The sequence below is a fragment of the Babylonia areolata genome, chromosome 25 (genome assembly GCF_041734735.1).
Source record: "Babylonia areolata isolate BAREFJ2019XMU chromosome 25, ASM4173473v1, whole genome shotgun sequence".
NCBI lineage: Eukaryota > Metazoa > Mollusca > Gastropoda > Neogastropoda > Buccinidae > Babylonia > Babylonia areolata.
In genome coordinates, this window is record NC_134900.1 from 31357515 (window position 1) to 31379540 (window position 22026).

At 42.4% G+C, this 22026-nt stretch overlaps 1 protein-coding gene across 12 annotated transcripts in view; it reads left to right on the forward strand.

Annotated features, from left to right (window-relative positions):
- LOC143299785 (plasma membrane calcium-transporting ATPase 2-like) overlaps positions 1-22026 on the forward strand; it is a 169681-nt gene that overhangs the window by 113404 nt on the left and 34251 nt on the right. For all 12 annotated transcript variants that reach the window (XM_076613201.1, XM_076613209.1, XM_076613200.1 and 9 more), the window contains 13 exons: positions 1094-1308; positions 2507-2642; positions 3627-3733; positions 4478-4719; positions 7730-7872; positions 8116-8240; positions 9111-9290; positions 9714-9908; positions 10530-10721; positions 11390-11603; positions 14011-14228; positions 14869-14976; positions 16497-16667. In XM_076613201.1, coding sequence (XP_076469316.1) covers positions 1094-1308; positions 2507-2642; positions 3627-3733; positions 4478-4719; positions 7730-7872; positions 8116-8240; positions 9111-9290; positions 9714-9908; positions 10530-10721; positions 11390-11603; positions 14011-14228; positions 14869-14976; positions 16497-16667 — 2246 coding nt within the window. The remainder of the gene's footprint in view (positions 1-1093; positions 1309-2506; positions 2643-3626; positions 3734-4477; positions 4720-7729; positions 7873-8115; positions 8241-9110; positions 9291-9713; positions 9909-10529; positions 10722-11389; positions 11604-14010; positions 14229-14868; positions 14977-16496; positions 16668-22026) is intronic.

A 22026-nucleotide genomic window follows, 5' to 3' on the forward strand; every position in this document is an offset into this window, starting at 1 on the left:
CAAGGAGTTTATGTATGTGTTGCATTGGAAGTTCTAATGTACAGTACATCTTTATTCATCCATTTGGAAATTAAATTGCATTAGAAGTTGCATTAGAAGTTATATGTTATGACAGAGCATACCATGAATAAGAACTTATCCTTTTTATTGCAGACAATAATGCAATGGGTCTTTTTTAGGACAGGAACTACCATTTAAGAAATTCTTATTTGGAATTAGTGTGTGTTTCTTTGTGTTGTTTGAAGTCTGTGTTGATTTATTTTACTGTTTGATAGATCAAACTACTGTATTTTATTACATACATGTATTTATTTGATATCATTTACTCATTGACTTTTTAGTTCAACCTTTTTTTTTTTAAATTTAGGTTTATGAGGGTTAGATTCAACTGTGTTAATTGAGTGACGAACCTTTGAATGCACACATAATTCAGAAGTGAGAAACCAAGTTCGGCAAATCATCTAACCCTGTGAAAACTTCTGACCAGTGAACAGACACAAACTGAAGTGGTAGGGGCATGTCTTAGGATCAGCAGGACTTACCAGGAGTCACGACAATCCTGCACGACACAGTGCAAGGGAGAAGAGTGAGAGAGGGGCAGACAGAAAAAGAGATGGGAGGACAATAACCCAGACCATATGGACAGGCCTTATGCTGGGCAACACCCTGACATAGACAAGGAACAGGGAGAAATGAAGAACTGGTAGCCAGGTTATCAGTGTTGGCCCTACAGTGGAGACTATGGGATATAAGAAGAAGAATGATGCTCTCTCTCTCTCTGTTTTTTTGTTCGTTTGTTTTTGCCAGAACGACCTGAAGCAGTAAGAGAAAATTATGTTCTTTTTATGTTTAATCTTTTTTTTTTTCTTTTTTTTTTTACCTAATTGCAGTTCATGAATATGTTGTCATGCTTTCTTTGCTTTTTTTTTTTTTTTTTTTTTTTTAACCCCAAAAGGTAACACTTTCAGTTCCCTTTGTATCATAGTTAAAAATCAATCAAGTGTTGTACATGGAATTGAAGTGAGGATGTTGATGACTTAAGAGTTCAGTGTTGTACATTGAAATAAAGTGACTGATGTTGGTGACCACGCAGGAACGGGCATCGCTGTGCTGACGGTGGTGATCCTGATCGTCAAGTTCTGCATCCAAGAGTTCGCCATTGACGGGCGGACGTGGACCTCGGAGTCGACCACGCGCTACATCGAGACATTTGTCAAGTACTTCATCATTGGTGTCACCGTGCTGGTGGTGGCTGTGCCTGAGGGCCTGCCCCTTGCCGTCACTCTGGCTCTGGCCTACTCTGTCAAGGTCAGTGCTCAGTTATTTATATATATTTATGTATGTCTGTATTTATTATACAGTTGTGGGTAAGCGGTACAAAGACACGCAGAAGAACGCTATCACAATGTGCGACATCAACCCCAACCAATTCTACAGCTGTGTGTAAGTGGTTCAAAGTCACCCAGAAAATCACCTTCACAGTATGCCACTTCAGCCCCTACCAGTACACTACCCTGGCCAGTGACTGAAATGCCTGTTGCCGTGCCCATCCACCAAGCTGCCAGCACCTTTGAAGCAAGTTGTCTTGTCAGTCTGGAGTAAAGAGGACCAGGTGGAAAAGCAGGGACGAACAGAACCTAGTGCAGACAAGACATTTCCTTACAGCATTCCGGAAAGGACCTGCTGCTTTCTAGTCAGACTTGTCAGCCACCAGCATTTTTCTGCACAAAGAGGACATGACTGATTTGATCTTCATACTATTCTTTGATCTCATAGTCATCACCAACAACGGCATACAGTTGTGTTGTGTGTGTGATTTTGGACATATTTTTAATTGATCTTTAAACATTATTTTGGTTTCTTTTTTTAATGTTTTCAGAACTAACAGGTATTCAGCCCTGAAAATGCCCCTTTTCTGTCAGCTGGACAATGAGCAGCATGATCGGATTTGAATGGATGGATTGTTGGTCAGAAATATGGATGGTGATATGGATGGATTGTCGGTCAGAAATATGGATGGTGATATGGATGGATTGTTGGTCAGAAATATTGATGGTGATAGGGGTGGATTGTTGGTCAGAAATATTGATGGTCATGTGGATGGATTGTTGGTCAGAAATATTGATGGTGATGTGGATGGATTGTTGGTCAGAAATTTATAATGGTGATGTGGATGGATTGTTGGTCAGAAATATTGATGGTCATGTGGGTGGATTGTTGGTCAGAAATATTGATGGTCATGTGGATGGATTGTTGGTCAGAAATATTGATGATGATAAAGGTGGATTGTTGGTCAGAAATACTGATGGTGATGTGGATGGATTGTTGGTCAGAAATCTTGATGGTGATAAAGGTGGATTGTTGGTCAGAAATATTGATGGTGACTTTACTACTGAAATGGGTTGATCGTTGATCAGAAATGTTGTGTCAGTGACTGTAGAATTGAAATGGGTTGATGGATGATCGGTGACTGGATTGCTGAAGAGGGGAGGTGGGTGTTGTGCAGAAAATGATGCATGACAACAACCTGGTGCGTCACCTGGACGCCTGCGAGACCATGGGCAACGCCACCGCCATCTGCTCTGACAAGACTGGCACCCTGACCACCAACCGCATGACTGTTGTCCAGAGCTACATTGGCGGTCAGTAGCTGGCTTTGTTTGCACTGTAGGGCTGTGTTAGTGAAGGAGGGTGGGTTTTTTGGGGGTGGGAGGGGGAGGGCGGGAGACCAGGAGTGGTGGACACCTTTTAGGGTCATCTACAATGTTCATCCCCCAGTGTCAAAATGTTTCGAATAACCAGCCGCCCTGTCTGCCATTTCAGTTACTGTTTGTTGTTGGGTTGGGGGGATGTCGGGGAAAGAAATTACTTTTCTTTCAGTTGAATTATGTTTATATCATCATGTCCTAAGTGTTGTGTCATTGTTATGTGGACATATCATGGTGACATGGGAGAACAGTTGTTTTCCAGGTTTTGAGTTGAGACCTTTGCGTGTGTTTGGAAGTGTTGACATCTTTTTTTTTCCTTCAAAACAATAGCCCTTCAGTTTGTTTATTTTATAGAATTAATTGTTGTTAGTCTTCCAGTGAACTTGAATTTAATTTGAATGCATTGATGTTCTCCCGTTTCTCAGCTGTATAATCTTTGACCAAGACCCAAGGTGGTGATGAGTGGATGTGGTGTTTGTGCCATATTGTCCAGACTGTAAGGCAATACTTTGACCCATGTGCCCCTTTAATAGGGTGCACCTAAGGTGCAGCTATGTCTAAAAGAAGTTGTGAATTGGATTTGTATCATATTTTGGTTGATGTTTGACTTTGTGGGGCACTACTGTATGAAGTCTGTCAGTAGGTGCATGCCGATAGCTCAATCATGGATGATGTCAGTCTAATCTCTCTTGATCTTATATTCAGGAACAATTTTTGTTTTGATTGTTTGAATGTTGATCTTTCTCGCTTTTGATCTTTTTTGCTTTCATTTAATTTTTTTTTTTCGTTGGCCTTACAATATACTGCACCATATATATTTTTTTTAAATCAGAATTTTTGAAAAATGCGGGGTGCGCCTTCTTACATGGAGGACCATGTAGTCTGTAAATTATGTTAGGTATGTGTGGCTGTTTGCAGAGGTTCACCACAAGTCCACACCACCCTATTCTTCCTTGAAAGGGGATCTGGGTCATCTGGTGGTGGAGTCAGTGTCTGTCAACAGCGGCTACACCTCCAAAGTTCTGGTCAGTGCTTTCTCTCTCTCTCTCTTTCTCTCTCTCTCTTTCTCTCACTCACTTCCTCTCCCTCACCCCACTCTCTCCTTCCTGCCCTCTTTCTCTCACTATCTCCCATACCTTCTCTCCCTCCTACCCCCCCACCCCCCTGTCTCCTTCCTTCCCCCTCCCTCTCCCTCCTTCCCTCTCTCTTCTGCCCCCTGTCTCTTTCTCCAGCTGTCCTATCCTTCTTTTCAAGCAATTAGCAGTTTGTTTATACAAAGGTTTCAAAATTAGAAGTACAATATGTAGTCGAGTGACTTCATGTTTGTGTTTATGTTAAGGAATACTAGTTAATGTGTAGTTATTTGTACCTCTAATGTTTGTTTACCTCACCACTTCATGAGGGGCTATAGCCTATATTGAATGAAACATCTGTATCCATATATTCTACCCTTCCTCTCTGTCTGTCTGTCTGTCTTGATCCCTCTGTCTCTTTGTCCCTCTTACTCTTCTTGTCATTAAGGTAGTGTGTGTTGCTGACATTGACAGTCCCCAGAGATGGATGGAGACAACTCCCCCCTCTCTCCCTTCCTCTCTCTCCTTTGCTCTCTACCTCTCTCTCTCTTCCCTCACCCCCTCTCTCCCTCATTATCTCTCCCTCCCTACCTCGGCTTTCCTCCCTGCCCCTCTCCCTCTTCCCTCCTCCCTCACTCTCCCTCTCACTCTTGCTCCCATTCTCATTGTTATATCGTGTCTTTAAATCTTTGACAGCCTCCAGAGACGGACGGGGAGATGCCGAAGCAGGTGGGCAACAAGACGGAGTGCGGGCTGCTGGGCTTTGTGCTGGACCTGAAACAGAGCTACGACAGAGTGCGCGAGCAGCACCCCGAGGAGTCCCTGGTCAAGGTGTACACCTTCAACTCCGTCCGCAAGTCCATGAGCACCGTCATCAACCGCGGCAACGGCAGCTTCCGCCTCTACACCAAGGGGGCCTCCGAGATCGTCCTGAAGAAGTCAGTGGAGTAGTTGGTAGTAGTATTCGTAACAGCAGCTGTTTTGTGGTAGTTGTAGTGGTAGTAGTCTTCAGTTTAATGACAACTACTGCCTGTATACCAAGGAGTCAGTGGAGCAGTTAGTAGTAACAGTAGTTGTAGTAGCCTTCAATCTAATGGCAACTACTCAGTAGTAGTAGTAGTTGTTGAAGTAATTATAGTCATGAATTTAACCCTTTCACCGCCAGCAAGTTTGGAGTGCAACACTCCCTGGCGCCAGCTGATTTTCAAGAAAGAGCAAGAAATTATACCTGACGATTTCAAATTACTATAACTTTTTGAGAAATGGTGGCATTGTTGGGTGTTTTTTTTTAGCAATAAATGATGTTAGTACAAGTGAAATATTTTGATTTTTGTGTTAATTATCATGTTTTGTTTTGTTTTTCAATACAAATTTTGCACTTTGACACATTACAGACATAAACAAACACAGGTACAACACAAACATCACTGCAGTGCAGTTGAAAACAAAGCAAACTCACCAGTTGAAGTCTTCAGTGCAGCTATATTTCCCATGTAATGGTGTGATCCAGAATATAATCCATGGGAAACACACAGAATGAACTTGCGATTTTGTAGAAAAATGATGATTTCTGTCACTTCACTTGAAGGTTTCACAGTGTCCTCACTTGAAATATCTAACTATGGTGGAACTATATATACACTTTAAAACTATCTGATGAAACTGAAATACTACTAAAGTCAGAAAATAAATGAATGGAGATAAAATATATACAAATATGTACACATGTCTAAACTGTTCACTGTTGGAGACCGTGATTTTTTGTTGCTGCTGCTTTCCTTTAGTCCTCCACAGTGTGGTATAATTCAAAGCACAGAGTGGGACACATGGGTTTGTTGCACTGCTTGCATTCAGAACGGGTCTGTGTCCTCTTCCATCCAGGGGTTCTGCGGTCGCTGCACACGGTGCATTCTGGTCGCTGGCTGTCGGTCCACTCCTGCATGAAGTGTCGCTCTGTCAGTCGTCCTGGTTTTGGTGTGTCTGACTGATGTCTGATTCTGCTGGTGGGAACAAAGCCCTCCAGCAGACCATCAATCACCTGTTCCCTGAACTGTCGTGCAGGAAGGACACTCCCTCTGGTCACTTTCTTGTAGGTTATGTAGCCATTTGTGAGTGCCACTTCGCGCACACGGTGGTAGACAGCGTGGTATCATTTTGATACCTTGTGTGGGTAGGCACATGTCCCCAGCAGCTGGTCAGTGAGGTCAACACCACCCATGTACTGGTTGTAGTCCTCAGCCACCATGGGTTTTTCAATGGTTTTGAAGCCACCCTGGTGTTTTCCTGACTTCATCCTCTTGTCAATGGTGGTGTTGGAATGGACTGACGACAAAAAGACAACATATTTAGTGTCATGCCACCCACATGCAGCAATGTTGGTGACTGACTTCAGGAAGATTGGGTCATCACTCTTTCTCAGTCGGCTGTTGTTTGGCAGCAAGGCAGGAGGCATGTTCTTTCTTCCAGGGCGTACTGTCCCACAGCGACCTATCCCAAGTCGCTGAAGTTCATGGACAAGGTTGGGCGAGGTGTAGACGGAGTCAGTGAAGATGATGTGACTGCTGTCCTTCAGTTCCTTCACTAGTTGGAGAACAACCTGCTCTGTTACACTAAAGTCTCCAGCTATCTGTAGATTGGAGAATGTCTCCTTTACTGTGTATATCAAAAATTTCAAGGCGTATCCAGATTTTGCCTCTGACAAGCAGAATTGCTTGATACCATATCAAATTGGCTTCAGAGGCAAATATTGTCGAAAGAAGATACGTCCTTTGAATTTGATCATGGTCTTATCTATGGAGAGCTGTTGTTCTGGGCTGTAGACCTGGCTGTAGAGTGGATCCACAATGTTGAGGAGAGGTCTGATCTTGAAGAGTGGGTCACACCCCTCCTCACCCCGTTGTACCTGCCTGGAGTTGTCACTGAAGTGGAAGAACCTGCTTATCAGCTCATACCTGTTCCTGGACATTATTGATCCAAATGGCAGGTTGAGCAGCCAGTATGTCCGCCAGTAGTCTTCAATTTCAAAAAACTTGCAGAAGTACTGAAAAGATAGCGTCAATCGATAGAAGGAGATTCCCCTGGTCACATGCACAAAATATGGCCTTTCAAACCTCCCCAAAATAAGAGTGATTGGTTTGTGAATGACCTACCCTCTTTTGGTCGCATTTCGCTGACCACGGCGGCCTCCCTAGCGGGTGCCAAAATGCAACCACAGCGCCCAAAGTGTTAAGAATAACTACCACCTCTACATCAAGGGTCCTCCAAGATATCTTGAAGAAATCAGTGCAGTAGTTACTTGTAGTAGTTGTAATAGTCATACCAGTCTTCATTTTAATGGCAACAAGTCAGTAGTAGTATTTGTTGCAGTAGTCTTCAGTTTAACAACTACTGCCTCTACACCAAGGGGGCCTCAAAGATCATCTTGAAGAAGTTGGTGCAGTTGTCGTAATACTTGCTGTCTTGAGCTGACTTTAGCATCTTTCTTTTTAAATGAAGTCAGTTTGTAGAAGTTCAGTTTAGTGGCAGCTACTGTGTCAACACTCAAGGGGGTTGCTTGAGATCCTCTTGAAGACAGTGGAGTAGGAGTTGTTGTTGTAGAAATCATCTTCAGTTTTAACATCTTTCTTAAGTGAAGTGGTTGTAGTAGTAGCCTTCAATCTAGTATCTTTCCTTTTAAGTGAAGTTGGTGTTGTAATAATAATCTTTAATTTGACGTCTTTCCTTCTTGATGAAGTAAATAGCTCATGTGTTTATGCAAACAAAGTGAGTCTGTGTCTTAACCCTGTGTTTTGGATGTTTGTGTTGTGTTATGTGTGTATGTGTGAGAGGGATTCTTTTGTTTTTTTTTTTTTTTTTGTTTTTGTTGTTGTTGTCTTTTTTTGCATGAACACCAAAACCAAAATTGATGACGTATGGATCTGCAGCTGATGTTTGTTGTTGTCAATACAGATGTAGCTACATCATCAACAAGGATGGGGAGCCGCAGCAGTTCACGGCCAGCAACCAGGAGGAGCTGGTGAAGACGGTGATCGAACCCATGGCCAGCGACGGACTGAGAACCATCTGTATTGCCTACAAGGACTTTGTCAAAGGTCAGCAATGCTGTCTCTCTTGTGCTCACGTGTGGCAGTACTTCTGTTTGATCAAGATTTTGGTAGTGGCTATTATTTTGGTAGGTTTTTTTTACTTTTTTTTAGTCTCAGTAGATTTCTCTGTATGAAATTCAGTGGTGTGTGAGTGTGAGAGGAGAAAACATTCCTTTATTCATACTGCTGTGTGGCTGTGAGAGGGGAGAGCGTTCCTTCGTTCAAAGAGATGGTGTGTGTCTGCGACAGGGGAGACCAGCGCCCCCAACGAGGTGTCTGTGGAGGAGGAGCCAAACTGGGAGGAGGAGGACAGCATTGTGAAGGGACTGACCTGTATCTACATTGTGGGCATTGAGGACCCTGTCAGAGATGAGGTACATCATGAGGAGTTCACTGCCCCTGGGGCCACTAAGCGGCAGTGGGACTTGAAACTGTGTACTTTTGATTAATGGTGATGTGATGGCTTGTTCTCCTTTCTGCCTCTTCCTTGTCTTCACTTTCTCCAGTTTTAGAGTTCTGCATGCGTGTGAGTGACTGGTGCGAAAGCGCTTTGATTTGTCTTTGCACAAGATTCAGCGCTATATAAATACTATGATGATGATGATTATTATTTTCCTACTGTGTGTGTTGGGGGGGGGAGGGGTGGAGGGGGGGGTGAGTGTTTGTGCACATAAGTATGTGATATCACAAGAAGAACTGCAGCTAAGGCAGGCAAAATTTGTTCACGACTGTTTCTCTTTGTGAACATAAACATAGTTACAAATGTGATGAGGACCATGGGAGCTTGTGACATTATGCACAACAAATTAGATTTATGTCATACTTCTATTGTCTTGTACTAAGGTTTCATGGTATAAAAGCATTCTATTTGGCATTGTTTACTGTACCTTGTCAAACTGATGCTTACGAGGCCTCTCAGCTTGCTCTGCTTGGCCAGATTTAACAAGGCAAAACAGTGAAAAAATGCCCAGCCAAGTCCACACTGCTCTAACCAATCAGACACACAATCAGCTACAAGCATTGATCACTCCTCCTTTCTAGTCTGTTCTGTTCTATTCTATTCTGTTCCATTCTGTACGCCCAGCCAAGTCTGTACTGCTCTAGCCAATCAAATGCTGTTAGCAGCTACAAGCGATGCCTCATTCCTCCTTTTTTGTCTATTTTGTTCTGTTTCATTCTGTTCTGTTCTGTTTAATCCCACCAGAGGTTTCATAACTATAAAGTGTGTGTATGATTGCTCCCAGGTTCCGGAAGCGATCCGTAACTGCAAGTCCGCGGGTATCTGCGTGCGGATGGTGACAGGTGACAATGTGAACACGGCACGCTCCATTGCCTCCAAGTGCGGCATCATCCAGCCTGGTGACGACGGCCTAGTCCTGGAGGGCAAGGAGTTCAACCGTCGCATCCGTAACTCCAACGGCGAGGTGAGTCCATCCACCTTGAAGAGATACAGAGTAGATGGCATATAGCATGTGCAAAAGTGTACACTGATGGGGAGGTGAGACTGTCCATATGGTGGAGATAATAGAACAGATAACATGTACAAAAGTTAAGTATGACTTGACAAAAGCAGAGTAAGTAAAGAAAGTGTGCTAATGGGGAGGTTAAATACACCTTAAGCAGTGTAAGTAAAGACCGTATGCTGACAAGTAGGCAAGTTACAGCATGCCAAAGCAAGGCAAGGTGTGGCATAGCATAACAAGACAAAGCGAGGCAACTTTATTTTGCATTAAAATCCATTGTTTCATCTGAGGTACTTAGAGTGCATTGTATGGGGAGTTTGCACTATGTAAATGTTATCATTATTATTGTTATAAACACTGATGTGGGTCCACTGGTGTGTGCAGATCTCACAGGAGAAGATTGATGAGGTGTGGCCCAAGCTGCGAGTGTTGGCAAGGTCCTCCCCCCAGGACAAGTACACGTTGGTGAAGGGCATCATCGACTCCCGGCTCAGCTCCAACAGGGAAGTGGTGGCCGTCACAGGGGATGGCACCAACGACGGCCCTGCCCTCAAAAAGGCTGATGTCGGCTTTGCCATGGTGAGCGTGTGGTCTGCAGAGTTTGTGTCACTGGTCCCAAAGCCAGGTTTAGTTGTTGTGGGGGTGCTGCAATTCTGAAAGCATCACCATCATCTCCCATTTCTGATGGTCGTAGGGTAGGGCCTGGGTTTCAGCAAAGCTTCTTTCTCAGTGTCTGTCCAGTCAGTGACTTTGTTGTAGCTTTTCCACCAGTTGTGTATTTGTCACCTCCACCCCAGTGGCTAATGGTGAATGCTGAGTTTACTCCTGGAAAACCATCCCCATTGTTGGGAGATTACTCCCCACCCCCACTTTTTCCAAATTTCACCCTGAAGTTTGGGGAATAAAACTGGTAGAAGAATTTTTCGTGTAGGTAAATGTTGAAGTTTTTTTCTGCTCTGTGCATGTGTAATTGTGGTCACATGACTGACAATAGATGGCAGTGCAGTGAGGATGTGCTGCATATCCCACACTTGTCTCTTGTCCTTCCCATATGTCTGCCTTGGCAGAGTTCATTCGTTTGTTAGTTTTCCTGATACCCAATAAAACCTGATCTTTGGTGTGTGTCCATGGCATAGTTCATTTATCAGTTAGTTTTCCTGGTACCCAATAAAACCTGATCTTTGGTGTGTGCCTTGGCAGGGAATCTCTGGCACTGACGTGGCCAAAGAGGCTTCAGACATCATCCTGACGGACGACAACTTCACCAGCATTGTGAAGGCGGTGATGTGGGGACGCAACGTTTACGACAGCATCGCCAAGTTCCTGCAGTTCCAGCTGACTGTCAACGTGGTGGCTGTCATTGTCGCCTTCATCGGCGCCTGCAGTATCGGGGTAAGTACACCTTTGTGTCTGTGCTTTTATGTCACTATTGCCACAAGTAAAAGACTTCATGTCTGTACTGTCATGTCGTTTCTGGAGCTGCATCTTAGTATATTTCTGATATTTCAGGTGCAAGACCTCATGTCTGCTTGCATGTTGTATTTGGAACTGTACTTCGGTGTATTTCCCTGCAGTATTGGCATAAGTACGAAACCTCATGTCTCTGCTTTCATGTTGTTTCTTGAACTGCACCTTAGTTTATTTATTATCTTTTTAGCAGATATGTCCCTTCAATATCTCTCCACTATTGTGATGATGATAGTCTTTCACATTTCCAAATTCAACAGACAGAAATGGATCGGGAGTGTGTGTGCATGTGAGTTTGTTCTGGGGTGCTTTGTGCTGAAATTAGGAGGCAAGATTGCACTGGCTCTTTGCACTGCAGCCTTGGGGGCTAGCTGGCCTTTGGGAACCATTCCAACACCATCTCTCCTAAAAAAACAACTCTTTGCACAGAGAGAGGGGATATAACTTTGGCAAGACACTATCCACTATAATTAAATTTAGCCCAGGACAGCAGATGTCTCCTCTGCTGATCTGGTGGTCATAGTTGGACACATACATATCACACATATTGATACACTTTGTGACTGAGGTGTGGTTGCGGTTGGTGTGTACAGGACAGCCCCCTGAAGGCCATCCAGATGCTGTGGGTCAACCTGATCATGGACACCCTGGCCTCCCTGGCACTGGCCACAGAGCTGCCCAGCAGTGAGCTGCTCAAGCGCAAGCCCTACGGCCGCACCAAGCCCCTCATCTCCAAGACCATGTTTAAGAACATCACTGGCCATGCCATCTACCAGATCATTGTCATCCTTGTCCTGCTCTTCAAAGGTGGGGGACTGCCGGTGTCTGTGGGGGTTTTTTGGGGGGTTGGTTGTTGGGAGGTTTTTGGTTGGTTGTTGTGTGTAGAGGTTTTGGTTGGTTGATATGTGTGGAGGTTTTTGGTTGGTGGTTGTGTGTAGAGGTTTTGGTTGGTTGATATGTGTGTGGTGGTTGTGTGTAGAGGTTTTGGTTGGTTGATATGTGTGGAGGTGTTTGGTTGGTGGTTGTGTGTAGAAGTTTTGGTTGGTTGATATGTGTGTGGTGGTTTTGTGTAGAGGTTTTAGTTGGTTGATATGTGTGGAGGTTTTTGGTTGGTGGTTGTGTGTAGAGGTTTTGGTTGGTTGATATGTATGGAGGTTTTTGGTTGGTTGGAGTGTGTCTCTGGTTGGTTGATATGTTTGGAGGTTTTGGTTGGTTGATATGTTTGGAGGTTTTTGGTTTTGTGTTCGGTCTTGAGGTTTTGTATTTGTTGATGTGGTTGTTTTTTGACTGTATTTGTATTTATTACACTTTTTTTTCCTTTTTTTTTTCCAAGCCCAGAGTGTTTCAACTGGGCAACCACTTTGCTTCCATGGCATTGTCACAGTAGTGTTCCTTGGTAAAAAAAAAAATTAAAAAAACCCCAAACAAACCGCAAACAAGTACACATGCAGACATAAGAAATAAATAAAAAGTAGTGCTGCACTGTAGCAACATGCTCACCCTGTGGAAAGAAGCCTGAATTTCTCACATAGAAATGTGTTGTGACAAAGAGTAATACAATTCAATGCAAACCAACATAATGCTGTTACACACTGCAGTGCAATGCAGTACAACAGAACACAGTATAACAGTGCAACACAACACAGTGCAGTGCAATACAGTTCATTACAATTCAGTACAACAGAACAGAGTACAATACAACAGAATGCAATTCAACACAGTACAGTACAATACAGTTCAACACAGTACAGCACAACACAATACAGTAATGCTGTGCAGTGCAGTGCAAAACAATACAATGCAGTTCAACACAGTACAACATAGTACAACACAGTACAGCACAACACAATACAGTAATGCTGTGCAGTGCAATGCAAAACAATACAATGCAGTTAACACAGTACAACATAGTTCAGCACAGTACAATACAGTAATGCTGTGCAGTGCAATGCAAAACAATACATTGCAGTTCAACACAGTACAACATAGTTCAACACAGTACAATACAGTAATGCTGTACAGTGCAATGCAAAACAATACAATCCAGTTCAACACAGTACAACATAGTACAACACAGTACAATACAGTAATGCTGTACAGTGCAATGCAAAACAATACAATGCAGTTCAACACAGTACAACATAGTTCAACACAGTACAATACAGTAATGCTGTACAGTGCAATGCAAAACAATACAATGCAGTTCAACACAGTACAACATAGTTCAACACAGTACAATACAGTAATGCTGTACAGTGCAATGCAAAACAATACAATGCAGTTCAACACAGTACAACATAGTTCAACACAGTACAGTACAGTAATGCTGTGCAGTGCAATGCAAAACAATACAATGCAGTTCAACACAGTACAACATAGTTCAGCACAGTACAATACAGTAATGCTGTGCAGTGCAATGCAAAACAATACAATGCAGTTCAACACAGTACAACATAGTTCAACACAGTACAACATAGTTCAACACAGTACAGTACAGTAATGCTGTGCAGTGCAATGCAAAACAATACAATGCAGTTCAACACAGTACAACATAGTTCAACACAGTACAACATAGTTCAACACAGTACAATACAGTAATGCTGTGCAGCGCAATGCAAAACAATACAATGCAGTTCAACACAGTACAACATAGTTCAACACAGTACAACATAGTTCAGCACAGTACAATACAGTAATGCTGTGCAGCGCAATGCAAAACAATACAGTGCAGTTCAACACAGTACAACATAGTTCAGCACAGTACAATACAGTAATGCTGTGCAGTGCAATGCAAAACAATACATTGCAGTTCAACACAGTACAACATAGTTCAACACAGTACAATACAGTAATGCTGTGCAGTGCAATGCAAAACAATACAATGCAGTTCAACACAGTACAACATAGTTCAACACAGTACAATACAGTAATGCTGTGCAGTGCAATGCAAAACAATACAATGCAGTTCAACACAGTACAACATAGTTCAGCACAGTACAGCACAGTACAATACAGTAATGCTGTGCAGTGCAGTGCAAAACAATACAATGCAGTTCAACACAGTACAACATAGTTCAACACAGTACAGCACAGTACAACACAGTACAATACAGTAATGCTGTGAATACAATTCAGTACAACATAGTACAATACAGTACAATACAACACAACACAGTACCATACAATAATGCCGTTCCTACCCCTGCTATCCCAGGCGCGGACCTGTTTGGCATCGATGAGGGCATCGAGGCGGCCCAGAAGCTGCATGCTCCCCCCAACCAGCACTTCACCATCATCTTCAACTCCTTTGTCATGATGACGCTTTTCAACGAGGTCAATGCCCGTAAGATCCACGACCAGCGCAACATTGTGGAGGGCCTGCGACGCAACCCTGTCTTCATCGGCATCTGGATCGGTACCTTCATCCTGCAGGTGAGGAGGGCAGAGCTGTGCAGTACAGTACAGCACATTACAGCACAATACGTTGAATTGCAGTGCATTACAAAACTGTACTACGCTACACTACACTAACCTACCCTGTCTTGTCCTATCCTGTCTTATCCTATCCTATCCTTTCCTATCCTATCCTATCCTATAGTATCCTATACTATACTATACACTGTGATACAACTATAGAATACTATGCTATACCATACAATACAAGCACACTTCGCGAATCGCATAAGAGCAGTGATAAGAACATATAGGTAAAAGCACCCACAATTTAAATAATTAAAAAAAAAAGAAAAGATACAAACAGCATAAAATCTAAGGGGAAAAAACTTTGTCTAAACATGATTTCTCTTCATTTTTCATCACACACACACACACACACACACACACACACACACACACACACACACACAAGAAAAAGTGATGAAATTGAACATTGATACCAGGATATCTTTCTTACTCTTGTCACTGATCTAGCAGAAGAATTTTTGCTTTATTTTAGCTCTTTGTGTTTGGTATAGAAAAGTTATGTTCTGGTCTGGAAAAGGTCTGACTTTTTGTTTGGTCACTGCTGTGGGAACCAGGATTCCTGATGTGTTATGTGCGTGGGTGTGTGCAGGTGGTGATCGTGCAAGTGGGCGGCCTGGCGTTCCAGACCCACGAGCTGACCGCTGACCAGTGGCTGTGGTGTATCTTTCTAGGCGTGGGCTGTCTCATCTGGGGACAGGTGAGCACTGTAACAAAGCCTGACACTTTGTACCCCATCAGTACAGCTGCACTGTTGTTTCTGTGGACCAGTCCTTCAATGGCTGAGTGCACTGTCAAGGCCATACTTCATTCACGAAACACACACATCACCATCAAAAACATGCTCAGTCTCCTTGAAAACACTAAAGAGCAATGCAGAGGCTAAAAGCAGCTGGCTGAAAGCTCAGAGTGATAATGCAATGTATTGAGAATGCAAAAAATGCTTACAGAAGTATGGACCATACTTGGTCCAAAGGATGCAACCAGGTGAAAAATCAGTTCAAAAGGTATCAAGTGTTAACTGAGAAGGAAAAAAAAGAAAAACAGAACTGTGACCACAGCAGTGATGTGAAGGCAGCTCTCCACAGTTTATTTTGTCATAAGAGATTACTTGATCCTATGTTCGGAGTTGAGTTTTCACCACCTCAGTTCAACCCACGTTTGATGGGAATTTAACTGGCTGGATGCTGATGTCAGGCAGCAGAATACAGAACACGGTTCAGATACCTTGTTTTGTTGTCATTTAACACATACTGGACTATCCCAACACTGCAAGCTGTTAATTGTTCTCTGAGAAAGGAACATGTTGGATTGATTTTTTTAATGAATTTTTATGTACACACAAGAAGAAGAAAAAACCAAAACACAGTTAGGTCATCTGGGTATTTCTTTTAGCAGAAGCAGAGTAAATCTTAAGATATATTCAAGAATAACAATGTTGGTAGCAGGATGTTGTTACATGTGCAAGGTAGAATCACAGGTACAACGTTTCCTTTGGCTAACTTAACACAAGTAATGCAGAAAAAAAAGGAAAATAAATGAGTCTTGTCCAACAGGACTTTCTATGGATACCATTTTCCATGCAATTTAGAATGTTTTGACTCAGTGAAATGTTCATATTTTTCTATGTTTCTTGGTTGTTGTATTCATTTGCTTTTATAAAGAAAGTATGTGGCAAACGAGAGAGAGATTTAATTTGATAATCTTGCCCGGTCCATGCTCCAGTGCTGAGTTGTGTAATGGACAAGGGCAGAGAATGAATGAATGAAATGACAGCTGTGTTAGTGATCCCTGCAAATTCAAATGATATTGATAAGAAGCAGCAGCTTGATAATAAAAATTATAAAAGTATTCATCTTGTCCATTGCCAAAGCTAAGCTCTTTCACACCACACACACACACACACACACACACACACACACACACACACACACACATGCAAGCAAGCACATGTTTAGATCATCACAACAATACCTATCTGCAACACTGATGTTTATGTTTGTGGTTTACATCATCATGGTGCTACCAACCTCCAGCACTCAATGTTTTCTCTGTGTTTGTTTTAGACCTTCACAACAAAACCTGCTCACAACTCTGTCTGTGGTTTAGATCATTGCATTGATTCCTTCCTTAACATGTTTTGTTTGTCCTTGTGTGTGTGGTTTAGATCATCACAGCAGTACAGCACTTCATGTTTGTCTGTCTGTCTGTCTGGTTTAGATCATCACAACGATACCTACCCGCAAGTTGCCACGGTTACGGTTGCCGTGTGGAGGAAGGAAGGAGGCGAGCGAGGACCAGATCGACGGGGAGGTGATAGAGGATGACCCCGTAGGGGACGGCCGGGGTCAGATCCTGTGGGTGCGCGGCCTGACCCGACTTCAACAACAGGTAGGTCACCCTTGTCCTGTTCTCACCCCACCCCCTCTCACCCCCTTTGTCCCTGCCCTCGTCCCCCTTCTCTCCCTCCTCCTTCCCATTAACCTCGCGTGTGTGTGTGTGTGTGTTGAGCGGATGACGCATGTATGCGTGTTTGATTTTGGCACCTTGGTGTGTGTAAAGACCTTTTTTTTTTTTTTACCCATAGTATGACCCAGGTTGACCGTGTGTGTTTTTGCTGTGCGTTGCATATTCAGTGTGTGTGTGTGTGTATGTGTAATGTGTACTTGCTTGCTGCCTGGAAGGGTTTGTTGGTGTGGTGTGTTTTGCAGTGTATTTCAGTGGTTGGGTTTTGGTGTGTCAATATTAACTGTGTGTTTGAGTGTTTGGAAATGTGTGTATGTGCCTGTTTCATGTTACGTTTGGGTGTCTCGTTTAGTGTGCGCATCACAGTGTAGAGAACTTTTTGTGGTGATGGCTTTTTGACGCATCAAATTTGAGAGTAAGCCGGCCCTACCCAGTGTAATCTGATTTATTATGTTATCGATCCATCTAAAAGGCCATTAAAGCAGATAAGTGTAATTGTTATTGTCAGGAGATTACCTGTTCCTGGTGTTAACCTCTCTGATGTTTTTTCTTTGGGTATATGTTACACCATACCAAGAAATTCTGGATCCCCTGTTCTGTCACTGCTGACCCTCTTCTGCCCCTACAAAAAAGACAATTGAACATCGTTACATACTTTTTCTGTATTTTAACTGAATGAAACATGTGATGCCATTCAGTACTTCAGTGTGATTGGGTTCAATTGGCCAAAGTTGAGAGCTAAACTGATGTTCCACTTTGATGCCTCAAAAACCTCTCTGCTGTCCCATTTTAGTCGGCCGTTGTGCATTGAAGTGCAGAGGTTGGTCTGTGTTGTTGGCTGTGTGGCTGTGTCCATCAGCTGTGGTTGTTTGAGAGTTCCCAGTGTGAGTGTTGGGGTTGGGTATGTTGCCTGTAGACAGAGGAGACCTACTGTCTTTTGGCAAGTCCTAGGTTGCAGCAGTTTTGTCCATCAGTATTTTAGTCTGTTGAATTCTGTGTGTGCTGTTTTGTGTGTGTGCTGTTGTTTTGTATGTATATCATGGGCATCAGTGTGTCCTGCTTTTGTAGGCTGGGATGTTGGGTGGGATTTGGTAGGAGGTTGTGAGGTGTGCTGCATTGTCCTCGGTGGTAGTTGATGAACTGGCAGAAAATCTGCTGAGAGACCCATGGTGATGATGGTGGTTTTCCATGGAAGGGAAGCACATTGGCTGTAACTCGCTTGTTTTACATTACAGAAATCCACAGGTTAATCAAGTTTCTGTAATGAAAGGAAATCACCTGAGACAGAATATAACAGCAGGGAGAAATTTTTTAATCACAGTGATAGGGAGAAAGGAGGTGGGGAAACCAGCTTGCTTAGGTGGGGGAACGAAGGCTGGAGAATTAGTTGATGGCATTCTCCAGTATGCAAGGTCAATGAGCAAAGGAAATGTGAAACGCCAGGTCAGTTTTATCTTGATACCGCCCTTCAGCCACCTGCCTGGGTTTGAAAAATAGTAGTTTAAAGTTTTTGCTTTGCGGCTGTCTCATGGAGGTAGGAAATGGTGGTCACAGGAAGTGAGACAGTTGAAAAGACTTTGTTCTCAGATGATGAAGTATGAGTCATGGAGTGCTGTAAAAAATGTATGAATTGGATTTGTTGTTTGTGAGGGAGTGAGCAGTTTTCATGCACAAGTGTCATTGTACTGCATAGAAGTGATGGGAAGACAAAGTGGGAGATGGTGGGGAAGAAAGGACAGGACGTCTTGTTGCATGTGTGTATTGTGTGCTGTGTGGGCCATGGGCATTGCTCACCTTGTGTCTGCATCCTGCTGTGGGTTGTGAGTGGTGAGCTTTGTGACGCTGTACGCTTCTTCAGTCTGTGCTGTGTCATAAAGGGTGTTTTTTTTCCCCCTTATATTATTACATGTTGGGACAGAGTGTGTCTGTACATGTCATGCACATGTATCCCAATACATTCCATATCCTTTGTTCGGAGAGAGAAAATGTGACAGGGAAATAGGGGAGGCAGGGGGTAAAAGGGAATTCTTATCTGTCAAAGGATGATTAGAGTGAATGGGTGTGTGAATGCAATGTGAAAGAAGGGTGATGTGGAAGCTGCTTCTCTTGTGGTAAAAGTGTGTCCAGCATGCGGATGTGTGTTGTTTGGTGTGAACTGTCTTGTCACAGTCTTGTTTCATCCTGTCCTGTCCTGTGTTGTCGTGTTTGTGATAATTACAGGTAAGTGATGATTTGGCAAGAGTGTTGTTCTGATGTGTGTACCTAATGTGTACCTAATACTGGTGTTTTGTAAAAATGTGTTGAACATGTTATGCAGTACTGATGATTAACATTGATTTTTAATGGTTACGACTGTGAGCATGGATCTTTGTTACTTGATGTGATCAGTATATGTATAATCTGTAGATGGTAATTGTTTTCTTGATTTGCAGGTTTGTAGTCATGTAGAATTTTTAGTTGTCTAGTGTCTTACAAATTGGGTTTGTTTTTTTGTTTTTTTTATTAATTCAGTGTTGAGTAGATGTATTTTTCCATGTTTTAAAATAGATTTGATAGTGTCCTTATTTTATATGAAGGTTATTTTTGTTCATTCCCCACCCCTTCCTTTTCTTTTGCTGGGTGGGTTGCAAAATTATGTTTCCAAACCAGTAAGAACTGTGTTTAGGATGATGTCCCCAGTTGATTGTTTATGGGACCTTTTGGTTGTCATAGGCTGTCATAACCTACATGCAGTATATATACATATATATACATATATAAGGTAATAGATGATTAAACAAAAAGCGTGTAACCAAGATAGTTTAGAGAAAAAGTAAATATATATTGTATGACATATGATAACATAACAATCATTGCAGAAAATAGAACATTTCCAGTTAATTGTTGTTGTGGCTAATATCAGGACAGAGATGATCATGTTGCCTGTGTGATCTCATGCTGAATGTTTTTCTAACTGAAGTAAAATGTTGTTGGAACTGTTCGTCATCCGTGTTTGTGAGATGATCTGCGTCTTTCTAACATGTGTGTGTGTGTGTGTGTGTCCGTCCTTGTGAGCATCAGAAGTGGTGTTTGTTCTGTGTTTCCCCCACAGTCCTTGGAAAAGAAACCATCATGCGCAATCATGTGTTTTGTGGTCCTGTGGCCTGTCCTCAAGTGTTTGTGTGGCCAGCGATCATTGTGAAAGGGAGTCCATCCCCCTCATGCTGTTCCATTCCTGCAGTGCTCTCCCCTCTCTCTCACTCTCTCCATGTTTCTCTCTCTCTGCACTCATGTCATGTGGTGTTGTCATTCTCTCACCATCTCTCTCAGGTGTGTGGTTGGTGGCCTCTCTGTAGTAGTGTTTCTCCAGTCCGCCTGTTCTTTCTCTTCAGGACGTCGGTGTTGTTTCTCTTCTTCCTCTTCCTTCTCTCCCTGACCACCACTGTCCTCTTAAAAGTCACTAGCCAGTCAATATCTCCTTACACAAGTATAGGCGCCCAGTTTTTCCACAGACTTTTTTCTGCCAAGGGTCCGTGGATGATTGTTGTAGGCTCTGGTGTTTTCTGATGACCACCTGGTTTTTGTTAGGTGTGGCTGCGTATTGTGGGTGCCTGGATGCGTGGATGTGTACATGCATGAGTGTGTTCAACATGAATATATAGGTATGTTCATGAATGAATCTGTGAATTGAAAAATTGTGATTAAAGTTTAGAAAGAAATAGTATCTTTGCTTAACGTTGACCATTGTTAAAGAAGTATATCATATTTTTTATCAACGCTGACCTTTGTTTAAGAACACTGCTCTCAAAATGTGAATCTAGGCTGTTGGGTTTTCTTTGTATTTTTTCATAATTTTGTTTCAGAAAATTGTACTGTCAGCCCTTATTTTGTGTAACAGTCTTGATTTTTTTAGATACTTCAATGATTTGCAGTGGCACAAAAACCTAAAAAGAAATAGGAGACAGCATTACTTACCCAGGGTTTATCTGATTGATTGGTTTATGCCAAAGGACAGTGGTGTTGTGAAAGTGTTCTCTTTGAAAGATGTTGTGACTGTTGCTTCTGTCAACAGCCTTGAATGTTGCTGTTGTTGTAATTGTCATGTACACTGATTTTTTTTTCTATGGCTCCAGTGGCTTAAACACATGTTGTACAGAAGCAGAGATGTCTCTGAATAAAACACCAAGCAGTGTTTTTTGGAGAGTTTCTTTTCCCTAAATGAGGGAGTAATGGACAATAGTTGATACTGGGGTACAGTAAGTTTGTAAGAGAGAGAATGTTGCACCAAAACTGATAATGCAGTTAAAGAACTGACAAAGCAGAGATTGTTACACCAAATTTGAGAATGCAGTATCTGCCGGTTTAAAAGGCAACATGTGATGAAGATGTGTTGACAGTTTTTTTGTCTCCATCGTTGTACACATTGCTCTTAGAAGTATGTATCTGTATATTTTGTTTGAATTGACTTTTTTTTTTCTTTTTTTTTTCTTCTGCAGTTTATCATAGTGCGGTATCATCAAGTTGTATTTCATTAAATTCATTAAAGGAGCAACATCTGTTGATTCATGCTGAAGTTCACCAAGTTTTTTGGGTTTTTTTTTTTTTAACTAATAACTTCATTTTATATGTTCACCAACTTTTTCAAACAAAACTTTGTTTTATATATTCACTAACTTTTTCAAACAATTTCCTACTATCAATCCAAAGTGATGTAATACATTTTGAGTAAATCAGAAGTAAAGGAACAGCCAGTAGCAGCATTTTTTATTTATTTCTTTTAATGATTCCAGTAAACTCTGCTTGGTGTTAGAGACCCCAAACCTGATGTTGTGATTGTGTAGATTGTGACAAATGGCTCTCTATACAGCTTTTCCTTCCAAACAGCTATTAATTGAATCTCTGCTCTTGTTGTGATTATGCCATCAACAGGACTGACAGAAGGATAGTGATGTTGATCTGGATTTGCTGTGATGTAGGGTGGGAGGCTGTGTTTGGTATTGGATGCAAGAGTGACCCGAGTGTGGTGTGTGTGATCAAGGCAGTGCCTGGTGTAGTGAACAATAATGGCGGTACAAAAGCCAGAGAGACCTCATGTGTTGGGTGATGATCACCGGGACTGGCCAGGCAGAAGGGGCCCCTGGTGCAAAGCTGATGGGAGGAAATCAGTGACACTGATATGGCAAAACAAATGATAAAATAATAATAATAATAATAATACAAACATGCACTGTGTTTGTAAGAGGCTTGGCAGTGTGGTGGTGTCTGTCACTCACTGGGGCAGGGCCTAGGGAAGGTAGCAAAACTG